Here is a 24,584-nt window from a genome sequence, read left to right as displayed (position 1 = left end):
TAGGAAAACGTCTGCGGGAAAAAAAATGCTAACGCAAACACACCAAAAACGCAGCAAAAACGCACAAAAAAAATGCTAAACAAAAAAATATGCACATGACATAAAACGCAGCCTTTCATGTTATTTTATGTGTGTGCACCTACCCAGAGGGCTTTAAAATTAGCTATGCACTAATTGTGAGGCCTCATGTATTGTCTTAACACTGTACATAAAACATGAAAAAGGGCATGAAAAGTGTGACTGAAAGATTTGGTTCAAAATAGAGCCATTTTTCCAAAACAGAGACATGTGGGGCTTGATTCACTAACCGGCGCTAAGCCGGTTAGTGTGCCTTATCACTTAGTAGGCACAAACTACAGCGCTAACCTTATCTGAGGTTAGTGTGCCTTATCTGAGGTTAGTGTGCCTTATCTGAGGTTAGTGTGCCTTATCTGAGTTAGTGTGCCTTATCTGAGGTTAGTGTGCCTTATCTGAGGTTAGTGTGCCTTATCTGAGTTAGTGTGCCTTATCTGAGGTAAGTGTGCCTTATCTGAATTAGTGTGACTTATCTGAGTTAGTGTGCCTTATCTGAGTTAGTGTGGCTTATCTGAGGTTAGTGTGCCTTATCTGAGGTTAGTGTGCCTTATCTGAGGTCAGTGTGCCTTATCTGTGGTTAGTGTGGCTTATCTGAGGTTAGTGTGCCTTATCTGAGGTTAGTGTGCCTTATCTGAGTTAGTGTGCCTTATCTGAGGTTAGTGTGGCTTATCTGAGGTTAGTGTGGCTTATCTGAGGTTAGTGCCCCTGAAGTAGCTTTGTGCACACTAAAAGATGCACAAAGCTACATCGCGCACTGCACGATAACATCGCACCCGCTATACTGCACATGATGCCACCTTAAGGTCGCATAGGATGCGACCTAAACGGTGCATCAGTGCACCGTTATCATCGCATCCTATGCGACCTCATGGTCGCATCATATACAGTATAGCGGGTGCGATGTTATCGTTGCATCGAGCGCAAAGATCGGCGCATTATGCTGTGCGCGCTGTGCAGTGCGCAATGTAGCTTTGTGCATCTTTTAAGGTGGCCATACACTGGTCGATTTGCCATCAGATTCGACCAACAGACAGATCCCTATCTGATCGAATCTGATCAGAGAGGGATCGTATGGCTACCTTTACTGCAAACAGATTGTGAACCGATTTCAGCCTGAAACCGTTCACAATCTGTTGTGGTGGTGGTGGTGCTGCCGCCGCTCCCCCCGCCCGCATACATTACCTGCTCCGCCGGCGCGACTCCCGGGTCTCTCTCCGCTCTTCTCCGTCTCCACTCTGGTCTCCGGCTCCAGCATGCTTCACTTCTTCCTGCCCGGCAGGAAGTTTAAACAGTAGAGCGCCCTCTACGGTTTAAACTTCCTGCCGGGCAGGAATAACTGAAGGCATGCCGGAGACCAGAGCGGAGAAGAGCGGAGACGAGCGGGGGCAGTCGCGCCGGCGGAGCAGGTAATGTATGCGGGCTCTATTGCGTCGGTCGTCGGGCACTTGAACGCCGCTAGCGATGCGCTCTTCACCCGCGGGCGATCGACGGTAATTTTCCGCACGGCGCGATCGACGGGATCGGACGAAATGAATCGAAATTCGGCATGTAACGCGAACGATTGGCAGCAGATTCTATCCCAGTGATTGAATCTGCTGTCGAAACGGCGGTAAATCGGGCCAGTGTATGGCCAGCTTTAGTGTGCACAAAGCTAATTAAGGGGCACTAAGTTCAGATAAGGCACACTAACCTCAGATAAGGCACATCAACCTCAGATAAGGCACACTAGCCTCAGATAAGGCACACTAACTCAGATAAAGCACACTAACCTCAGATAAGGTACACTAACCTCAGATAAGGGACACTAACTCAGATAAGGCACACTAACCTCAGATAAGTCACACTAACCTCAGATAAGGCACACTAACTCAGATAAGGCACACTAACCCCAGATAAGCACACTAACCGGCTTAGCGCCGGAAAACTCTTTTTTACTCCGGCGCTAACACTTAGCGCCGGTTGGTGAATCAAGCCTGTGGTGTGTTTGGAGGCAGCACTGCCATCAGCATCCATATAAATGTTGTGGGCCCCATGCAAGGTACACTTTAGGGGTCTCGACCCTCTTGAACCCCTCTTCAAAGGGAAATTGTCAGCCATAAAAATCAAATTCCATTTACCCACTGCTCTGTGTTTATTATGTAGTCTACATGCAGTCTGCATTGAAAGCATTCCAATATAATTATAAATGTGGCTGCTGTAATGAATCTTATCTCAGTCAGCCTGGCTCTATTCTGGTACATTGCTGAGGAGAGGGACGCTTGTTATCTCCACTCTCCCAGTCCTGCTCCTCACTGAATGGCCGAGGGCAGTTCAGTGTGAGAGGAGACTTAGAAATTATACACCTCACCCCTCTGCAGAAGCTGCTGAAATACGATCTATGCTGTGCTCATGTGTTTAGCAAAGTGGTTGTGGAGCACTCCTCAGTTTCCAGAGCGGATGTGCCACGGTATGGCCAGCTGCACCCCGGTCAATCAGATGTGTGATACAAGAGAACCGGCACCATCCATTGTATATAGCTCTTTTATTCGCTTGTCAAAAGCATAACAGCAATCAATGCGACGTTTCAGGGCAGCCGCCCCTTTATCAAGCTATGCTGTGCAGAAAAACAGTCTACAAATGCGTTACAACAAACATATATACCCCAGCAGCATCCCAAAGCAACCAATCACATACTCCCACATCTATCTAGCCAATCATAGGGTCTCACTGTATGCGGACCTGATGGGAGACCTGTGCTCCGGTTATGCAATTGGGGGATTCAAACGGAGCTCTAAACCTCCCCTCCTACCTCTCCAACGGATGCCTACGTTCCGGCGTACCCCTTGCGCTGAAGCCACTCCCACCAGGCCGCCGCTCCGGCGGACCTGATGGGAAACTGGACAAACGTGACGCGCAGTGCGGAGAAAACTCCGCCCATCTCGTCACCCAGCGACGACAGACGCAGGCGGCGTTGCTAACGCCGCTCAGCGCTGTTGATGTAACTAAGGGGGGCGTCGGCCAAGGCAGCCAATGGGAGGAAATCACCACGTTCCTTAACTCTCTGTGCGCCTGACATTATATAATTTATATATACTACATAGCCACACATAATCAAAACTCACTACGGGGGGCGGCCAGAGGTTGAGTGACAGACAGTCTAACCCATATCATAAATGTAGTAGACATAGGAAATAGCGAACGATCCGAAATAACAGATCCAGCAATATCACCATTGAAGGCTGGTACCGCCAACATAAATCATGTAGGCAGCAGCAGCCCTCACTCAACTCAGACCAGCTCAGATACACATAAGTCTTATTGATAGATTAGGCAGGACAAAGTGTAACAAAACAAAAACAAACAAAAGCATATCTCATATGCAGGAACCAAAAATCAGAAGCTGGTCACGATGGAACACGAGACCCATTTACTAAAAATAATATTAAATAAATGGCAATAAATCAAATTCTCTATTTAGGCCCCTTGGTTCCATCGTGTCCAGCTTCTTAATCCAATACGCCTCTCTATACAACAGCCTTTTTACTCTGTCCCCTCCTCTCCTTATGGGGCCAACCTGTTCAATGATCATATACCTCAGTTGACTTACATGATGTTTGGCCTGATGGAAATGATAGGCCACTGCCTGATCAATTAAAGATTCCCTAATCGCATGTTTATGCGATGATAATCGTTTTTTTATTTTTGTGTGGTCTGTCCTACATATAACAGGCCGCATGGACATTTCAGTGCATAGACTACGAAACTAGAATCACATGAAAAACAACCATTAACTTTAAATTTAGTACCCCTGTGGGGGTGTACTATATGATCACCCCTAATCACGGAGTTGCAATGGACGCAGTTCATGCACGGAAATGTCCCTCTGCGAGTGGATCTAATACGATCCGTAGAACTAGTGTCTGCATGAACTAAGCGATCACGCAGATTGGGGGCCCTCTTATAGGAGATAAGTGGAGGATTTTTGAAAAATCGTATGTCAGGGAAGCTGTCCGAGAGCAAATACCAGTGTCTTTTAATTATTTTTGCTATATTATCACTTTGAGTATTATATCTAGTGACAAAAGGTATTCGCTCTCGGACATCCCCCCTCTGTCTCCTGTCTGTCAGACTACCATCTACTACCTTGGATCTGGCTGTCTGTATTACATCCCCTGGATAACCTCTGCTAATAAACTTCCGCTGCATCTGGTCCATCCTCTGAGTTCTGACCTCATCATCTCCAACTATTCTGTATATTCTTTGAAATTGTCCAATCGGGACGGATCTCCTGGTTGCCCACGGATGGAAACTCCCCTCTGGCCGCCCCCCGTAGTGAGTTTTGATTATGTGTGGCTATGTAGTATATATAAATTATATAATGTCAGGCGCACAGAGAGTTAAGGAACGTGGTGATTTCCTCCCATTGGCTGCCTTGGCCGACGCCCCCCTTAGTTACATCAACAGCGCTGAGCGGCGTTAGCAACGCCGCCTGCGTCTGTCGTCGCTGGGTGACGAGATGGGCGGAGTTTTCTCCACACTGCGCGTCACGTTTGTCCAGTTTCCCATCAGGTCCGCCGGAGCGGCGGCCTGGTGGGAGTGGCTTCAGCGCAAGGGGTACGCCGGAACGTAGGCATCCGTTGGAGAGGTAGGAGGGGAGGTTTAGAGCTCCGTTTGAATCCCCCAATTGCATAACCGGAGCACAGGTCTCCCATCAGGTCCGCATACAGTGAGACCCTATGATTGGCTAGATAGATGTGGGAGTATGTGATTGGTTGCTTTGGGATGCTGCTGGGGTATATATGTTTGTTGTAACGCATTTGTAGACTGTTTTTCTGCACAGCATAGCTTGATAAAGGGGCGGCTGCCCTGAAACGTCGCATTGATTGCTGTTATGCTTTTGACAAGCGAATAAAAGAGCTATATACAATGGATGGTGCCGGTTCTCTTGTATCACACATCTGATTGACCGGGGTGCAGCTGGCCATACCGTGGCACATCCGCTCTGGAAACTGAGGAGTGCTCCACAACCACTTTGCAAAATATCTGTTGCCTGCACAGTGTGTGAGCACCCTTAACGACTACCAGTATGGAGGAGACTGACGTGGACTCACCCACCTTTACCTATACTCCTGAGGAGACATCCAGGATTATGGCACAGGTGTCTACCCATGTGTCTTTTTTGAATGCAGCCAATGACAAGAATATACGTAAACAGATCATCAAAGTAGCCAAGATGTATACAACTCTGGAACTACATGCCATGACATTGGCGGAATATCACAGAGTCAAAAGAATACCTCGGGGTATGCGCTCTAATGTCGCACCTATTATGTTCCCGACAGATAAGACATTTTGCCATCGTTGGAGCCTCATATGGAATAAGGCGTCTTTTGACGCGATGACACTTACGATTGAAAAAATACAGGAAGAGCTTCCGAGGCTCACTACACAATGTATTGCTTTGAAGGACAAACTTAAAGCATTGGTGTCCAATGATGAATATGAGCAGTTCTCATCGGAACTGATGACAATAATTGAAACACATCAAAAACAAATAGAAGGCATCAAACGAGATAAGTTCCAACGTGATGAGCATGATTATAGCCTGGGCTTTGTGTATTCCTGGCAGAGACCTATAGGTAGGCCGAGACCTATCCGCAGACCGAGACCTGGCCCAGATGGCAAAAGACCGGAAGGTGGTTTGCAGCCAGACTCATCAGAGGTATATAGCAGCTCCTCACAAGAGGGTTTTTCCGACCCATCAAACAATCAGGAAGGACGCGGCGGGGCGGCCGAAAGAGGAGGAGGGGGTGGCGGCATGAGAGACCGTTTACGGTCACGACAACCGAGACAATCGAAGAAACAATCGTAGTCAACATATCATCTGTAGAACTGTCCTCATCCCAGCAGTCAGCTCTCAACTATGGCCTCTCCTTTTCACCTACTAATTTCCCAGATCCACTTGAAGTGGACATTGAACTACAACGCTTCTTTCGGTCCATTAAGTTGAAGTATTTTTTCTCTACTCCTAGAATGGATGATAATAGGACCACTTCATCTACACAATCTGAATGTCTCAGTTTACGTGATACCACTTTGCGCATCAAGAGCAAATTTCAGCCGACTTCATGTCAAATGATAGATATTTATATCAAAAAAGTGCAAGAAGAAGTGGACTCTTTGATCAGACAGACTGATTATGGAGGCATTCGTATACGACCAAACATCAACAGAATGGAAAGATTGGCAATTAAGGAGTTGATCAATGACCCCAATATTACAATCAAACCCGCCGACAAAGGCGGGGCCATAGTGGTCATGGATACCAAGGGCTACCGTAGAGAGGTCCTAAGACAGCTGGCGGATGATACAACTTATCGACTGATCTCATATGACCCTACGAGAGAAATACAGGGGAAAATACTGGATATTGTGACTTCCGCTAAAGTTCACAATATCATTGATGAAAAATTAGCTGATTTTTTGATCCAGTCTCATCCTGTTGTCCCTGTTATATACATCTGTCCGAAAATTCACAAAAGATTGGACAATCCTCCCGGTCGACCAATAGTCGCCGGGATAGATTCTGTTCTGGCCCCTATCTCCAAATATCTAGATCAGGTTCTCCGACCATATGTAGTCTCCCTCAAATCTTATCTTAAGGATACGCAAATGTTTTTGAACATTTTAAAAAATATGCCCCCCATTGAGGAAGGGTGGCTTTTAGTCACAATGGACGTTGAGAGCCTATATATTGCCATACCGCATGAAAATGGACTGGAGGCTGTCAATTATATGTTGGAGACTGCATCAGATTATTCCAAGGAGCAAATACAATTTTTGTTAGTTTTGCTGGAGATAGTACTCAAGTCTAACTATTTCAGATATGAGGAACAGTTCTATATGCAGGTTAGGGGCACAGCTATGGGGTCGAATGTGGCCCCGTCCTACGCTAATATTTATATGGGAGTCTATGAGGAGATGTTTGTTTATTTGAGTGAGTTTTTTCAGAAATATGCGGTACAATGGTTTCGATACATAGACGATATTTTTTGCGTGTGGGCGGGGCCACATTCGACCCTTTTAGAATTTGTTGATCAATTGATGATCAAATGTCCAGATATTAGACTTACTATACATAGCTCCAGGGAACAGATCAGCTTTTTGGATACAATGGTTATGTGTAAGGATCAGAGATTGGTTACGGATCTCTATGTAAAGCCCACGGATGTGAACTCCCTACTGCATTTCGGGAGTTTCCATCCGTGGGCAACCAGGAGATCCGTCCCGATTGGACAATTTCAAAGAATATACAGAATAGTTGGAGATGATGAGGTCAGAACTCAGAGGATGGACCAGATGCAGCGGAAGTTTATTAGCAGAGGTTATCCAGGGGATGTAATACAGACAGCCAGATCCAAGGTAGTAGATGGTAGTCTGACAGACAGGAGACAGAGGGGGGATGTCCGAGAGCGAATACCTTTTGTCACTAGATATAATACTCAAAGTGATAGTATAGCAAAAATAATTAAAAGACACTGGTATTTGCTCTCGGACAGCTTCCCTGACATACGATTTTTCAAAAATCCTCCACTTATCTCCTATAAGAGGGCCCCCAATCTGCGTGATCGCTTAGTTCATGCAGACACTAGTTCTACGGATCGTATTAGATCCACTCGCAGAGGGACATTTCCGTGCATGAACTGCGTCCATTGCAACTCCGTGATTAGGGGTGATCATATAGTACACCCCCACAGGGGTACTAAATTTAAAGTTAATGGTTGTTTTTCATGTGATTCTAGTTTCGTAGTCTATGCACTGAAATGTCCATGCGGCCTGTTATATGTAGGACAGACCACACAAAAATAAAAAAACGATTATCATCGCATAAACATGCGATTAGGGAATCTTTAATTGATCAGGCAGTGGCCTATCATTTCCATCAGGCCAAACATCATGTAAGTCAACTGAGGTATATGATCATTGAACAGGTTGGCCCCATAAGGAGAGGAGGGGACAGAGTAAAAAGGCTGTTGTATAGAGAGGCGTATTGGATTAAGAAGCTGGACACGATGGAACCAAGGGGCCTAAATAGAGAATTTGATTTATTGCCATTTATTTAATATTATTTTTAGTAAATGGGTCTCGTGTTCCATCGTGACCAGCTTCTGATTTTTGGTTCCTGCATATGAGATATGCTTTTGTTTGTTTTTGTTTTGTTACACTTTGTCCTGCCTAATCTATCAATAAGACTTATGTGTATCTGAGCTGGTCTGAGTTGAGTGAGGGCTGCTGCTGCCTACATGATTTATGTTGGCGGTACCAGCCTTCAATGGTGATATTGCTGGATCTGTTATTTTGGATCGTTCGCTATTTCCTATGTCTACTACATTTATGATATGGGTTAGACTGTCTGTCACTCAACCTCTGGCCGCCCCCCGTAGTGAGTTTTGATTATGTGTGGCTATGTAGTATATATAAATTATATAATGTCAGGCGCACAGAGAGTTAAGGAACGTGGTGATTTCCTCCCATTGGCTGCCTTGGCCGACGCCCCCCTTAGTTACATCAACAGCGCTGAGCGGCGTTAGCAACGCCGCCTGCGTCTGTCGTCGCTGGGTGACGAGATGGGCGGAGTTTTCTCCGCACTGCGCGTCACGTTTGTCCAGTTTCCCATCAGGTCCGCCGGAGCGGCGGCCTGGTGGGAGTGGCTTCAGCGCAAGGGGTACGCCGGAACGTAGGCATCCGTTGGAGAGGTAGGAGGGGAGGTTTAGAGCTCCGTTTGAATCCCCCAATTGCATAACCGGAGCACAGGTCTCCCATCAGGTCCGCATACAGTGAGACCCTATGATTGGCTAGATAGATGTGGGAGTATGTGATTGGTTGCTTTGGGATGCTGCTGGGGTATATATGTTTGTTGTAACGCATTTGTAGACTGTTTTTCTGCACAGCATAGCTTGATAAAGGGGCGGCTGCCCTGAAACGTCGCATTGATTGCTGTTATGCTTTTGACAAGCGAATAAAAGAGCTATATACAATGGATGGTGCCGGTTCTCTTGTATCACAGTGCTCATGTGTTTACAAAGCAAGCTAGATTTGACAGTGCAGTTTCTAGGGGGGAAAAAAGAGTAAGGGAGGAAATTACATCAGGAATGGCTTCAGTCAGAGGTAGTAAAGATGGAAAATGCTTGGAACAGGTTTCTCTTTATTTACTTAAAGTGGAACTGAAGTTAATTTTAAAACAAACAGTTTCACTTACCTGGGGCCTTGTGTAAGCCCCCAGCAGCCGTTCCTGTCCCGCGCTGGTCCTCCACGATCCGCTGTTCTCCCGCCGCCACTCCGTTTAGTTCCTCGACTTGTAAGTCGAGGCCTGCGCAGCCTTGCCAAGCGTATCCTTTCTACACGTTCCCGTTTGCAATAGCGCTATTGCAGACTGGAAGGCAAAGAAAGATACGCATGGCCAGAGCCGCGCAGGGGCGTGTGGGAGGTAATGAGTTAATTTTTTGTGTAAAAGTCATTTATTTGTATGTGAAAAATGTGTAGGGTGTAGTTTACTATTTGGCCACAAGATGGCCACAGTAACTTTTTGTTTTAATGCGACCTCCAAGCGTCCTTCCGGAAGCTTGGAGGAAGTATAAGGAGGCTGGACACGTGAATTTTTTCTCACAATGATCGCGCTGCCCATAGAGCAGCGGATCATTGTGGGGCTTAGATCAACGAACGGGAATGGATTTTCCCGTTCATTGATCTCCGGGCGAGCGGGCGGCGGCGTGTTTACTAGCGGCGGGCGGCGTGTTTACAAGCGGGAGCGCGGACAGCGTCGGGATCGCGGAAAGTACGGATTTCTCCGTCCCTGGGGGTTAAAGGATGGAAAAAGGGACGGAGAAATCCGTACGGGCGGGGGTAAAGTGGTTAAAGTGTGCCTGAGATGAACTAAGCCCTATTGAGGCCTCTCGGTTCCTCGCTGTCTCCCCGGGCTGCTCCTGCCCCCAGTGGACGGCCTGGTACTCTGGCTCCGCATGCGTGGCCATGTCGCATGCGCCCCAGTTCAGTTGTGTTCCCACAGGCAGGAGCATTCTGTGCATCCATAGTAGCTACTGTGCAGGCGCAGAACGCTCCCGGCTATGGGGGCGCGACGGAGGAGCATGCGTGGCCAGGCCCGGGAGGGACCAAGTAGCCTCAAGGGGGCTGAAGGAAGCCCCAGGTAGGTATAAAACCTGAGAATAAGTTTGACTTAGGTTCCCTTTAAGTTTTTGATTAACTGAACTGGGCAGCTGCTCCACTTTTGCTCCACTTGTCTTTGCTCTTCACGCCACTTCTGTTATCGCAGTGTCCCTTGATAACCGGCCCCTATCATCTCCATTGTACAGTACAGCTTCAAGGAGTCAGGAGGATTCCACTGATAAAACGTTCTACGATTCATTGTATTACAGTGTAACTTTTGTCCTCTCTGTGATGTCATAAAGATAGTGAAGCGTCTTTCATTTCTTATGGAAAAGCCTGGCACAAGGCTTCGGTTATCGGGCTTAGGGATGCCTCTGCATACACACAGAGCTGTGCAGATAAGACAAGGACTGGCGAAGCCATAAAATCTGAGACTGATTACACAAGAAGGTGTTTTGGAATTTATCACCATGACAATGAGAATATCAGACACAGATGCTACCTCTATTAGCCTTGTTCTCTAACAATGGATGAACTCCGGAATGGAAACCTCGGGAGCTGGCTTTGCCAGAGAGTTTATTTTCTTTATGCTGTCCGTACAACAAACATTACAAACATTAAAGTGTAACTGTCAGGCATAAAATCAAAAATCAATTATTTATTTTTAACTGGTAAACAAGTAATAAGGATGCTAACCAGGCAATCCAAAAGTTAAAATCACTATTACTTTTCTTGTTGATAAATGATCATTCCCCAGTTTACCTGACTCTTATTTGGTACATTGCCGCACAAAGGAAGTTGCAGGGCATGCTGGGTTGTCCTTATTTGCTTCTCTACTTCCCCCTCAGACTTAACTAATGCATCCTGATTGGCTGAAGCCTCTTTCCCTCCTGTTTTCCCCTCCCACATCTCTGTTCCTCACTGATTGGCCAATATTTCTCATGCTGAGACAATGCACTTTCTATAGTAAATGGCGGGCAATGCATACACAATCAGGCAGAGAAGAGTAAGGGGGGAAATGACAACAGGATTAGCTTCAAAATAGCCACAGTTAAAATGGGAAATACTAAGAAGGATTTTCTCTTTTTTTTACTGTAGAAAAAACACTAAAATCAAAACGTGGACAGTGCAATACATATGATATGTAAATAGAGCAAGTATTTGTTTATTTATATGTGGTGTTTTTTTCTGAGATGGTATGGCTGACAGCTCCTCTTTAAAGAGAATCTGTATTGTTAAAATCGCACAAAAGAAAACATACCAGTGCGTTAGGGGACATCTCCTATTACCCTCTGTCACAATTTCGCCGCTCCTCGCCACATTAAAAGTGGTTAAAAACAGTTTTAAAAAGTTTGTTTATAAACAAACAAAATGGCCACCAAAACAGGAAGTAGGTTGATGTACAGTATGTCCACACATAGAAAATACATCCATACACAAGCAGGCTGTATACAGCCTTCCTTTTGAATCTCAAGAGATCATTTGTGTGTTTCTTTCCCCCTGTTCTCATGCACTGAAGTTTCAGGCTGCTTGTTTCTTCCTGCAAACAGCTTTGCCCTTGTCTGTAATTCTTCAGTATGTGAAAGCCAAGCCAGCTCAGAGGACGATTTATCCAGCTTGTAAAAGATGAGAGAGAAGAGAGAAGCTGCTCTAATCCTAAATAACACACAGGAAGTGTGCATAGAGAGGCCTGGAAGGGGGAGTTCATAGCAGAACCACAACACTAAAGAACTTGGCAGCCTTCCAGACACAGGCTGACAAGTCTGACAGGGGAAAGATACATTGATGTATTACAGTGACAGTGATAGTATAAAGTGCTGCAGTAAGCCAGAACACATTAGAATAGCTTTTTGAACTTGTAGGATGATAAAAAACAGGATGCAATTTTTGTTACGGAGTCTCTTTAAAGATACTCAGTAAATTAAATGCTTACTTTTAGATTAGGGTTGTGGCACAGGCAATAAGGCTAATTCCATGGAGGGTTGTGGATGGTGTGGAGGAGTAAACGAGAATGCTATGCTATGATCTTGAAAAACAAAGCAGATCGAGAGCCCCAATAGTGCAATATGTCAAACCAATTGCTCAAAAGAGTTACAAAGGAATGGGATACCTCTAGTAACCACTCAGTAGGCAGGTGGGGAGATTACACCCGACCCCACTCGGGTTAAAAATGTCGCTCTCTGTAGATTTAGAAGAAAAGGGGGTAACACCCCTCCACCAAGGGTGGACACTCAGAATAAACAATTGTTCAAAAAGAAGGCACCAGATAAGAATAAAATAGTTAAAAAATGTTTTAAAGGGGGGGGGGGGAGTGGTGGACTTACCTCCCACAAGGTAAGTCACGGGTTACATTCTGCTTCATCAGGCAGTATATGGAGCTTGTAAAGACGGAGGCGCTCATACCTGGTCTGGATCTTTACAAACTCCACATACTGCCTGATGAAGCGGGATGTAACCTGTGAAACGCGTTGCTATCACTCTGGAGTCTATTTGAATAAAGATATTTTTCAGTGAATAACTGATTGTGTGTCTACTTGTGGGAGGTAAGTCCACCACTACCCCCCTCCCCAAATGTTTTTTAACTATTATATCCTTATCTGGCGCCTACATTTTGAACAATTATTTATGATTTGATCTTATTTTACCTATTACTGCTCTTACTCCTATAAATGAATAGAAGTTCATGGCTGATTTGGTGGTGCTGGATTCCTCAAGAAAGAAGGATTACCAGCTCCCCACAAAGCTTTCAGGACTGCTGAAAAACGGAGGCATTATTTGATAAAGGGAGGCTGAGGGACTGAGGCTGAGAGACACTTTGGTGAAGTATGGGAAACTGAGACACACGTTTACAGACCCTGTGAAGCTGAGGCAAACTTTGGTGGAGCAATGAAAGCTAGGACACATTCTGAGGGACTGCAGTGCATTTTGATGGACAGAGAAGCTAAGACAGACTTTGGTGAACCATTAGAAGTTGGGACTAGAGATGGCCCAAACCTCCGATTTTAGGTTCGCGAACTTGCGAACTTTCGCGAACCACAATAGACTTTAATGGGGAGGCGAACTTTGAAAACTAGAAACATTTATGCTGGCCACAAAAGTGATGGAAAAGATGTTTCAAGGTGTCTAACATCTGAGTTTTTGCATGGATGAGTGGGATACGCGCCAAAAGTCCCGGGGAAAAATCTGGATTTGACGCAAAGCAGCGTTTTAAGGGCAGAAATCACATTGCATGCTAAATTGGAGGCCTAAAGTGCTTTAAAACATCTTGCATGTGTATACATCAATCAGGGAGTGTAATTAGAGTACTGCTTCACACTGGCAGACCAAACTCACTGTGTAACACACCGCAAACAGCTGTTTGTGTAGTGACGGCCATGCTGGACTGGTGCGCACCATGGCCAGAGTGCAAGCCATGGCGGTTTTCAAGCCCATATGGTCGTTGGGCTGAGGTAGCTCAATGACAGAACAGTTACTGTCCAGCTGATCGTATTTGAATGAAGCAACGACCTTATTATCTTGGATGTACATGCCTTTTGTTTTGTTGTTGCAGCTGCAGTGCAGCCAGAAAAATGAAGCAGGCATGTACACGCACCAGAAAAATTATTATAGCGGCCGCTGCTAGCAACGGGCTTAAAAATTCAGGAATCCACCTGGACCCTGTTGGTGGTGGCGGAGAAGGCGGTCAAGCGGCCTGCAGGCAGAGATGCTGTGTGGGGACCTATTTAATCTTGGGGCAGGCAGTCACACGGCATGCAGGCAGAGATGCTGTGTGTGGGGACTTACTTAGTCTTCGGGCAGGCCTGATTGTGCTTTGCAGACCAGGCATTCGTGGTCAGATGGACCCTTGACCCAACGCTGTGTGCCAGAGATGTTACCACTTGTCTTTCAACATCACGGTACAGTTTAGGTATCGCCTTTTTTGAGAAAAAATTGTGGCCTGGTATCTTCCACTGTGGTGTGTGGCTTTGCTTTTGTGTGCTGCTTTTCCTCAGGTGGTCATACCACTGCAGTTTGTGCTTTGTAATCATGTGCCTTCGTAAGGTAGTTGTCCCTACGCGGGTCTTGGTCTTTCCACGGCTCAATTTGCCGTGGCAGAGAGTACAGATGGCATTGCTCTCATCTGAGGCAGACACACAAAAAAAAATGTCCACACCGCTGAGCCATGGGGTGATGGCACTTTGGTGGTGGCGGCCGACTGAGTGTTAAGTTCAGTGCCAGAATCAGAGCAGAAGCTGAGAAAGATGAGGTGTTCTGTGTTAAATAGTCAACTACGTCCTGACAATATTGGGGGTTGATGGCACCTGCCTTCTTCTGAACACTGTACTTTGGTCGAGGGCCACACAAAATCACGACAGAACGACCTCGAACAGACCTGCCAGGAGGCCTATGGTCGTTGGGCTGAGGTAGCTCAATGACAGAACAGTTACTGTCCAGCTGATCGTATTTGAATGAAGCAACGACCTTATTATCTTGAATGTACATGCCTTTTGTTTTGTTGTTGCAGCTGCAGTGCAGCCAGAAAAATTAGGCAGGCATGTAAACGCACCAGAAAAATTATTATAGCGGCCGCTGCTAGCAACGGGCTTAAAAATTCAGGAATCCACCTGGACCCTGTTGGTGGTGGCGGAGAAGGCGGTCAAGCAGCCTGCAGGCAGATATGCTGTGTGGGGGGACTGACTTAGTCTTGGGGCAGGCAGTCACACGGCATGCAGGCAGAGATGCTGTGTGTGGGGACTTACTTAGTCTTCGGGCAGGCCTGATCGTGCTTTGCAGACCAGGCATTCGTGGTCAGATGGACCCTTGACCCAACGCTGTGTGCCAGAGATGTCACCACTTGTCTTTCAACATCACGGTACAGTTTAGGTATCGCCTTTTTTGAGAAAAAATTGTGGCCTGGTATCTTCCACTGTGGTGTGTGGCTTTGCTTTTGTGTGCTGCTTTTCCTCAGGTGGTCATTTCACTGCAGTTTGTGCTTTGCAATCATGTGCCTTCGTAAGGTAGTTGTCCCTACGCGGGTCTTGGTCTTTCCACGGCTCAATTTGCCGTGGCAGGGAGTACAGATGGCATTGCTCTCATCTGAGGCAGACACACAAGAAAATGTCCACACTGCTGAGCCATGGGGTGATGGCACTTTGGTGGTGGCGGCCGACTGAGTGTTAAGTGGGGTGCCAGAATCAGGGCAGAAGCTGAGAAAGATGAGGTGTTCTGTGTTAAATAGTCAACTACGTCCTGACAATATTGGGGGTTGATGGCACGTGCCTTCTTCTGAACACTGTACTTTGGTCGAGGGCCGCACAAAATCATGACAGAACGACCTCGAACAGACCTGCCAGGAGGCCTGCCTCTGGCTCTGCCTTTTATTTTGTCCATATGGGGGGGATGAAGTGAAAGTTATGCACTGAATTGACTAATACAATGTACGGTTACACAGGTGCAGTGAACGGGTATGCAGTGACTGCTGGTACAACAATGTGCGGTTACACAGCTGCATTGAACAGGTTGCAGTGACTGGTATTACAAATGTGCAGCTGCTGTCACACACACACACACAGGTACCCTGAACAGGTGCAATGACTGGTGGTATTAGCAATGCCTGCGCTCACGTAGGTATATGTAGGTAGGTGCACTAAACAGTGAACAGGTGCAGTGATTGGGATTACAAATGTGCAGCTGCCTGTCACACACACACATGGACTGCAATGACAGGTGCAATGACTGGTGGTATTAACAATGCCTGTGCTCACGTAGGTATAGGTAGGAAGGTACACTGAACAGTGAACAGATGCAGTGAATGGGATTTCAAATGTGCCGCTGCCTGTCACACACACAGGTAGTCACTGAATGTGCTGGGCCTGGCAGTGGCACAGTAGGAATTAAGGTGCCAAAGACCAGCTGCGACTGACTGACAGGGCTGTATATAATGCAAGTGGGCCACACACACAAAAAAAAATAGATCACAAGAACAACAATAGCTCTCCAAAGAGCTGTTGTGGGGTGCTTTTTTTTAGCAATACCAACCAGCAAGGAGCAAGCTAACAAGCCTACAAGAGCCTAACTAAGCTTTCCCTAATGTCTCTGCAGCAACCTCTCCCTTCTCTAATTACTGCAGGCACACGAGTGAGTCCAATGCCTGAGGCTGCCTGCCTTTTATAAGGGGGGTGGGGCTCCAGGAGGGAGTGTAGCCTGATTGGCTACAATGTGCCTGCTGACTGTGATGTAGAGGGTCAAAGTTGACCCTAATGATGCACTATGGGGGCGAATCGAACTTCCGCAAAAGTCCGTGGTTCTCCGCGATCACGAACCACTGATGTTCGCCGGGAACCGTTCGCCGGCGAACAGTTCGGGCCATCTCTAGTTGGGACATGCATGAGAGGACTCACTTTGATGAACACTTGAAAGCAAGGACACAGTCTGGAGAAGACTTCAAAGCTAGGACACACTTTGATGGACACTGGAAAAGACTGTAGTGGGCTCTGGAATAATGGAAGGTCTCTGACAAGTGTCAAAAAAATGCATAACTTTCCTTACACCCACTCTTTTGCCTGATGTTTTTGAATTCCATACTTCAAATTAAAGTTCAGCATTTTTTATTGGGCTACTGTAATTCTCCTCTTTTTCATTCAGTGTTTCCGTACATCTATATTTCTTCTCTTGGCCTCCAGAGGATGTTGTTGAGATTGATAACTCACGACAGATCATTCATTAATAACCGTGTGCTCCACACGGACATGTGTTGCAGCGCATCATGTAAACACGTCAGGCCACGTGCAAATCCTAGGAACATATGAGCAATATGATGGATTGCGCACAGGAGAGAGGTTGGATTTAGTAGCATGGGAGGGGTTAAAGTTCATCCAGAAGAAAGAATGGGGCCGGGAACTGTAGTGCAGCGGAGTGTGCAGGGCCCCCACATGATAGGGTAGCTTTACTGGTGGGAAAGGGTTAAGTTTTGGGTGGGGAGGAGCAGGGGTTCCCGGGCTTTGGAGCTGTCAAGGGGGGTGGAGAAAAGTTAATAAAAGAAAGGGGCGGAGTCTGGCCCTCTCAGCGTGCGTAGGAGAGAAGCTGAGAGAAGCTGTGTGCTGTCTGCTGTCTGCCCGCTGCCTACCTCGCTGTTTCCCTGCCAAGATGGAAGGATTGGAGGACTTGCTGGCTCGAGTCAGGGAGGAGGCGACGACCAGGGGTCCGACCTGGGTCCAGGTACAGCTGGCAGCCATGGCCCCCAGCACATCCAGTCAGCCTGCGGGGGCGAAGAGGAAGTCCAGGCCGCCCGAGCGGCTTAGCCCAGACCCCCACGCCAGACAGAGACGCAACGGGAGCCCCCACGGGGACCCTCCAGCCCCCCCCGCTAAGCGGGCATCCGCATCAGCTAGCGGGGCAGCTGGGAGGAATCCGCATGCAGGACGGGGCTCTTCCGGCGGTGCGACATCCGCAACCGAGGCCTCCGCACCGCCGGCGACATCTTCCGGATCCAACACGGCCCTTGGTACCCGCTCTGCTCAGCGGGCCAAGCAGGCCCAGCGCACGAACACTGCCACGACGGGCGCCGCCTCTGCCCAGGACACGGCGGCGGCCCAGGCTCCAAGTAAGGGGGGCAAGAGTTCCGCCAAGCAAAAGAAGAAGGGGGGGTCAGCCGGGCCCTCCAGAAAACAGAGCCAAAGGGGAGCTTCCGGGAGCAACAGCAGATCTGGGCAGCAAGAGGACACCCGCAGCACCGCACACCCCATCCCCAGCCTGGAACCGGGATCGGCATCAGAGGTTGAATCGCTGGCCGGGGAGGAGATACCAGAGGCGACAGGATCAGGACTGACGGCTGTACAGGACGCCGGTCCGGCGCAGCCAGGTGAGGCCAATCCCCTTATCACAATTGCCAATTGGTTGTTGGGGGCGGTTGGGGGGTTACAGGGTGCAGGGGGAGGTGGGCATTTGGGAGCCTTGCCGCTGGCAGGGCGCCCGCGTCAGGCACACTCAGAGGTAGAACCAGGCTTTGAGGGAACCAGGGGGGACTCTGCACCTAGTGTATCGTCCCCTCCAGCTGGGGTATGGTCCCCACTTCCTCAGTCGGCTCCACAGGTCGTTGCGACCCTCAGCCCCCCTGCCCTCACGATTGCAACCCCAGGTCTTGCGCTGGCGTCCCCCCCACCTGGGCAGCAATACGCTGGGGTGGTTAACACATTGGGGGGGGTGCCCCCGGGACAGGACGGATTGCAGGTTCCAGCGGTTATGCCTGTAGGTGGGTCAGCTGTATCGGGGGACACCGGGATGGTGCGCTTGGCAGATGCTGCGCACGCTGAGATGTATGTGTGCTTTATTGGGCGGCTAGGGTCGCATTTAAAACTGGAGGTGAAAGAGCGCATATGGAGGGGTGAGTATGTGGAGATTTTCTCACTCCTGCCACTAGAAAAGTTTAACTTAGACAAGGGAAAGCCAGACGAGAAAAAGAGGGAGGAGGAACGGCGCTATCGCTTGATACCGCGCACTTTCCAAAACTGGTTCCAAGCGTTCTCAATTTTGGCAAGTGTCATCGGGGAGAGACAGCCGGAACATTGCTCGGCATTGTTCGGGTATATGGATTCGATCGGTGAGGCACAACGGTCGTACGGCGGCAATGCATGGTTGCGGTACGACGAGCTCTTCCGGCAAAGTAAGGCAGTTAGACCCGCAGTGCGTTGGGATCACCAGGACATTCACTCATGGATGCGCTTGATGATCCCGACAAGGGGACCACAGTCCTTTCTCGGTCAGACCGGAGGCGCAACAACAGCCGGACAGCGGACCGAGAAAGGAAAAGGTGTCTGTTGGCAGTTCAACGAAGGATCCTGCCGTTTTGGACACTCGTGCCGATTCAAGCATGAGTGTTCCGGCTGCGGGGGGTCACATGCTGCGACAAGATGCTTTAAAAAGAAGGGAAAGTCCTTCGACTTTACTTCAAAGAGGGACGACGCCAGTGAAGCTGCACGAGATGGAGCCGTTCCTAAATAGATATCCGAGGCCAGAGGTGGCAGAATTTTTGCGTAAGGGTTTTAGCGTTGGTTTTGTTATTCCGAGTTGTTGTCAGTTGCCAGCCCGCGGGCCAGTTAGGAACTTAAAATCTGCTAACGAGCTCCCAGAGGTAGTTACCTGCAAGATAGAAAAGGAGATAGCGGCGGGTCGCCTTGCGGGCCCTTTCTCTAACTGTCCTTTGGAGAATTTGGTAGTATCCCCATTGGGGGTGGTACCAAAGAAGGAGCCAGGGGCCTTTCGGATGATACACCACTTGTCATTCCCGCGGGGTTTTTCGGTGAATGATGGGATCGCGGACGCAGAGGTGTCCGTGGTATACACATCGTTCGACGTGGCCTTGGGGTGGGTTAGACGCTTGGGTATTGGTTCCTTGTTAGCCAAAACGGACATCGAAGCAGCTTTTAGATTGCTACCTGTCCACCCGGAAAGTTTCCGCTTGCTCGGTTGCGTCTGGAAGGGTGAGTATTTTGTGGACAAATGCCTCCCTATGGGTTGCTCCATCTCATGCGCGTACTTCGAGAAATTTGCTGGTTTCCTGGAGTGGGTGGTGAGAGACATGTCAGATGTACAGTCGATCATCCATTACCTTGATGACTTCCTCTTTATGGGACCGGCGGGTTCCCCTGATTGCGCGTATGCGCTGGCCACTATGCGACACGCATGCGGGCGATTCGGGATCCCTCTCGCGGAAGAAAAAACGGAGGGCCCGACGACATCCCTGAAATTCTTGGGTATCACCATTGACACCCTAAGGATGGAATGTCGTTTGCCAGATGACAAGGTGACTGATTTGAAGGACACGATTGCGTCGGTAATCCTGGCCAAGAAACTCACATTGAGAGAAATGCAATCCTTGTTAGGTAAATTGAATTTCGCCTGCAGAATTATGCCCATGGGGCGGATATTCTGCAGGCGCTTGTCCTTGGCAACAGCAGGAAAAACCGCGCCGCACCATCGCATTCGTCTGAATGCGGAGTTGCGAGCAGACCTGCGAGTGTGGTCTGTTTTTCTGAGCGACTTCAACGGGAGATCTCTTTGGTTACAGGAGGTGGTGAGCAACTTTGATTTGGAACTCTTCACTGACGCTTCTGGAGCACACGGTTTCGGTGCATTCCTGGCGGGTAAGTGGTGCGCTGCCCATTGGGATGAATCGTGGGTGGAGGCGGGGTTTACATCTAATCTGGTCCTGCTAGAATTGTTCCCTATCGTGGTAGCGGTGCGTTTGTGGGGGCGTCAACTGTCCAACAGGCGCATCAGGATTAACTGCGATAATATGGGAGTAGTGGAAGCGATTAACCACTTCTCTGCGTCGTCCCCCCCTGTTATATGTTTGATGCGGCAGTTGGTGTTGGAGTGCTTGCGTTTGAACATATATGTTTTTGCTGTGCACATTCCTGGGGTTGAGAATGTCATCGCTGACGCGTTGTCTCGATTCCAGTGGGACAGGTTCCGGGCGGCGGCCCCAATGGCGGAGGAGTGTGGGGTGCCCTGTCCAGTGTCGATGTGGGGAGTTCCATTCGGGCGGTCTCCCAGTTGATCAGCAGATCCCTTTCGGAATCATCATGGGCGGCGTACACGGCTGTATGGAACACGTGGGACGCCTTGATGACCCAGGTGGGAGGCTGTCATTCTGACGATGACAGGCTTGGTTTATTATTGTATTTTGTGGGAAACAGTTACTCGGAAGGTGTGTCAGTGTCGGCCATGAATAAAAAGGTTGCAGCGCTGGCTTTCTGGTTTAAGTTACGAGGGTTTCAGGATGTAACGAAAGATTTCAGGGTCAGGCAGGCATTGAAGGGTTACAGAGCGGGTGGGGTGCAACGAGATTCCAGGCGCCCGGTAACATTTGAACTGTTGGGTAAACTGGTGGGAGCCCTCAGCTGCCTCTGCGCATCGGAATACGAGGCTAGTTTATTTAAGACTGCATTCACCCTGTCCTTTTTCGGAGCATTTAGAGTAGGCGAGCTGGTTAGCCCAAATAAGCACAGAGTGGGAGGCATCCTGGCCCCGGACGTCGCGGTACAGGAGGATTCGGTTAGCATATTGCTTAGGCGTTCAAAAACGGACCAGGCAAGCAAGGGACGTTCGGTCTCCCTGTTCCGCATAGGTGGCCCTCTCTGCCCGCGGGCTGCGGTTGAGTCGTTTATGGCAATTAGACCCCCAGGAGCTACAGCCTTCTTAGCGCATGCGGATGGTATCCCTCTGACCAGATTTCAATTCACGGCCATATTTCGAAAGTGTTTGGCGTTTATCGGTTTCCCCCCGGCCGAGTTTGCCTCCCACTCTTTTAGAATCGGGGCAGCTACTGAAGCATCGCGATGGGGGTTGAGTGAAGAGGTGATTAAAAAAATTGGGAGATGGGAGTCTGTCAGGTTTAGGTCCTATATCCGCCCACATTTAGTTTAGGTTAGGGCCGGGGTTTTTTGTGGATTAGCATTCTGTAGTTTGTTTTGTTCATTTCAGGTGCGCAGACCCTGGTCTGGATACTTGGACATTCTTATGTTGCATGGGGAGCCAAACGGGCCGACATGAGACCGGAAGGTCGGCAGCTTGGCTTTCCGCGAGACCAGGTTTGTATCAGGTGGCTAGGTTTCCCGGGGATGGTCTGGTCAAGGGTCCTACCCGAGTTACACAGGTTTGCTAGGCTCGACAGAGCCCCTGATATATTGGTCCTGCACGTGGGGGGCAATGATCTGGCTTCCAGATCCACCAGGGTCATTTGTAAAGATATTAAATTCGACTTTTTAAGGATCAGGTCGTTTTTTCCCAGCACGATTGTAGTATGGTCGGACGTGGTGGCTCGCACCACGTGGAGATTGGCCCGGTCGGTTCAAAAAATCAACAAGGCCAGGGTAAAACTCAACAAGGAGGTGTCCAAGTACGTGATTAGGAATGGGGGCCCGGCCATCAGACATAGGGAATTAGAGGAGGACATTCTCCTATTTTTGAGGAGGGACGGAGTGCACTTAAATGCAATTGGGACGGATCTTTGGGCCCTAGGAATTGAAGAAGGGATTGAGAGAGCCTTGAGGTTGGGGGCCTCGCAGGCATAAGGAGTCATGCCAGCTTGTGGTGGAGGGGTAGGGGGCTCCGGAGGTGGGATCTATTTGTCGGGGGATTTGCCGCAGGGCAAATTCCGGAGGGTTACGGATCGTCGGTGATTACCAACCAGGTGGGCATGCAGCTGTCCCCGAACCGGCGAACGCGGTGGGGGCCGGTCACAAGGCTGCATGCCAGGTTCAAGCTTTTGTTTTTAGAGGTACCTCCGGACCCCTTACCTCAGCTCTCTTGGAAACGTTAATTTAAGATGTTTTCTATGTTTTTGTTTACTTTGGTGGTGTTAAATAAATGGGCTGCTTTGGCCTTAATTTATCCAAATGCCGAGGTAGTCCGTGTGTTTTTTGTAGTGTTAAGAGGGCAGGGTGGGGGGTAATTGGGGGTTCAAGGTTTTAAGGGTATAAGCTATACCTCTATCAAGAATGGGGCCGGGAACTGTAGTGCAGCGGAGTGTGCAGGGCCCCCACATGATAGGGTAGCTTTACTGGTGGGAAAGGGTTAAGTTTTGGGTGGGGAGGAGCAGGGGTTCCCGGGCTTTGGAGCTGTCAAGGGGGGTGGAGAAAAGTTAATAAAAGAAAGGGGCGGAGTCTGGCCCTCTCAGCGTGCGTAGGAGAGAAGCTCCCTCCCTCCCTCCCTGTCATGTTACTGTGTTCTTTTCTTTAGGTGGAGTTTTCTGTCATTGCAGCCGGAGGGGTAGGGGGCTCCGGAGGTGGGATCTATTTGTCGGGGGATTTGCCGCAGGGCAAATTCCGGAGGGTTACGGATCGTCGGTGATTACCAACCAGGTGGGCATGCAGCTGTCCCCGAACCGGCGAACGCGGTGGGGGCCGGTCACAAGGCTGCATGCCAGGTTCAAGCTTTTGTTTTTAGAGGTACCTCCGGACCCCTTACCTCAGCTCTCTTGGAAACGTTAATTTAAGATGTTTTCTATGTTTTTGTTTACTTTGGTGGTGTTAAATAAATGGGCTGCTTTGGCCTTAATTTATCCAAATGCCGAGGTAGTCCGTGTGTTTTTTGTAGTGTTAAGAGGGCAGGGTGGGGGGTAATTGGGGGTTCAAGGTTTTAAGGGTATAAGCTATACCTCTATCATGGATAAAATGTAGAATGTTTAACAGATGCCGGTATCCTTCCCGTCCCAACCTTCAGACTCATTACCAGCAGAGCCTAATTACCGACTCACCAAATTCCGCATTAATACAGCCTCCAGGCCATCCAACCTTCTGCACTTCCGAGTTATATATTGAGCATACAAAAAAAAAATTGGAGCTGCCTTCCTGGTAATTTATCTTTTCATGATCCTCTTCGTTGGCAAATTACCACGACAGGTGCCGCACATAAATCTAAGCCGGGTATTATTCTATCATGTATATTGTCATCATCTCTGGAGATGGGGCGTGGATGCCAGTACACCAGGGAGACCGGTAAATAAACAGCTGAACCGCAGTTAATATCCTTTCTCCGTAAAGGAAATGTATGAGCACATCGACCATGAGACAGATCTCGCTCTGATCTGATCGAATTTATTCAGAGAGAGGTCTGCTGCCCGCCTATACACTTCATACCGATTCTCAATAGATTGGGGTGCTCATTTGGAATTTCCGATCGTAAATCGGCATTTCTGATCAGAAAACGGAAATCGGATTTCTGCGGGAATACCACATTACCGCAAATCAGTAATTTTAGCCCATTCAAACAACTTGAAAGCATTGGACCGATTAGCCTCCCAAAAACACTGTTTTTACTTTACAGTCCTTTTTAGCATTAATTCCCTACCTGAAACGCTGCATTCCCGCAGCTGAACTCTCAATTAATCCCCCCGAAATCCCCAGGGGAAGATTTGGGGCTCCTTCCGGGTAGAGGCAGAGCTTTGGGCAGTAGCTCTGCCTCTACTTGCGTCAATCCCCGCTGATCTCCGCCCCTCCTCGCCCCTCTCAGTCATTGAAAAATGACGCACTGACAAACACTGATTGATTGGACTGCCCAAACTGCAGATTGATTGATTGGAAAGCCCAAAGCTCTGCCTCCCCCGGGCAGCAAAATCCAGGACTTGGAAAGTTGTGGATTTTTGCCCCAGGATTAGGGGGGTTTTAACTGAGGGTTCGGCCGTGGGGATGCGGCGTTTCAGCTAGGGCATTCATTCTAAAAAGGGCTGTGAAGTAAAACAGGGTTTTTGGGAGGCTTCAGAGCCTTAACAAGCATGCAGATGGGATGCTTCTGACAAAAATCTGTCAAGATTAACAACATGCTTGTGTGTGATTCAGACGCGACTGATGCCAGAATTATCAGAAGGACTGCCAGGCAACCGGTAT

The 24,584-nt window shown here is 48.6% G+C and overlaps 1 protein-coding gene across 1 annotated transcript; it reads left to right on the top strand.

The window, feature by feature from the left end:
• Positions 1–17,226: 17,226 nt before the first annotated feature.
• On the top strand, positions 17,227–22,089 carry LOC137525894 (uncharacterized). The gene is made up of 2 exons (XM_068247114.1): positions 17,227–18,058; positions 20,657–22,089. The coding sequence occupies exons 1-2, from the start codon at positions 17,344–17,346 to the stop codon at positions 21,622–21,624; spliced, it is 1,683 nt and encodes a 560-aa protein (XP_068103215.1). The 5' UTR covers positions 17,227–17,343; the 3' UTR covers positions 21,625–22,089.
• The last annotated feature ends 2,495 nt before the right edge of the window (positions 22,090–24,584 follow it).

This window comes from Hyperolius riggenbachi, chromosome 7, assembly GCF_040937935.1.
Source record: "Hyperolius riggenbachi isolate aHypRig1 chromosome 7, aHypRig1.pri, whole genome shotgun sequence".
In the NCBI taxonomy this organism is placed as follows: domain Eukaryota; kingdom Metazoa; phylum Chordata; class Amphibia; order Anura; family Hyperoliidae; genus Hyperolius; species Hyperolius riggenbachi.
Note: the sequence above shows the minus strand (reverse complement) of the source record. Positions and strands in the feature narration are given on the sequence as shown.

What these genes read in the sequence shown, in the direction of transcription:
- LOC137525894 (XM_068247114.1), top strand. Translation starts at nt 17,344, where the DNA reads ATGGAAGGATTGGAGGACTTGCTGGCTCGAGTCAGGGAGGAGGCGACG. An exon ending in CGCCGGTCCGGCGCAGCCAG is followed by an intron (nt 18,059 to 20,656) that starts GTGAGGCCAATC and finishes TCTCGATTCCAG; the next exon opens with TGGGACAGGTTCCGGGCGGC.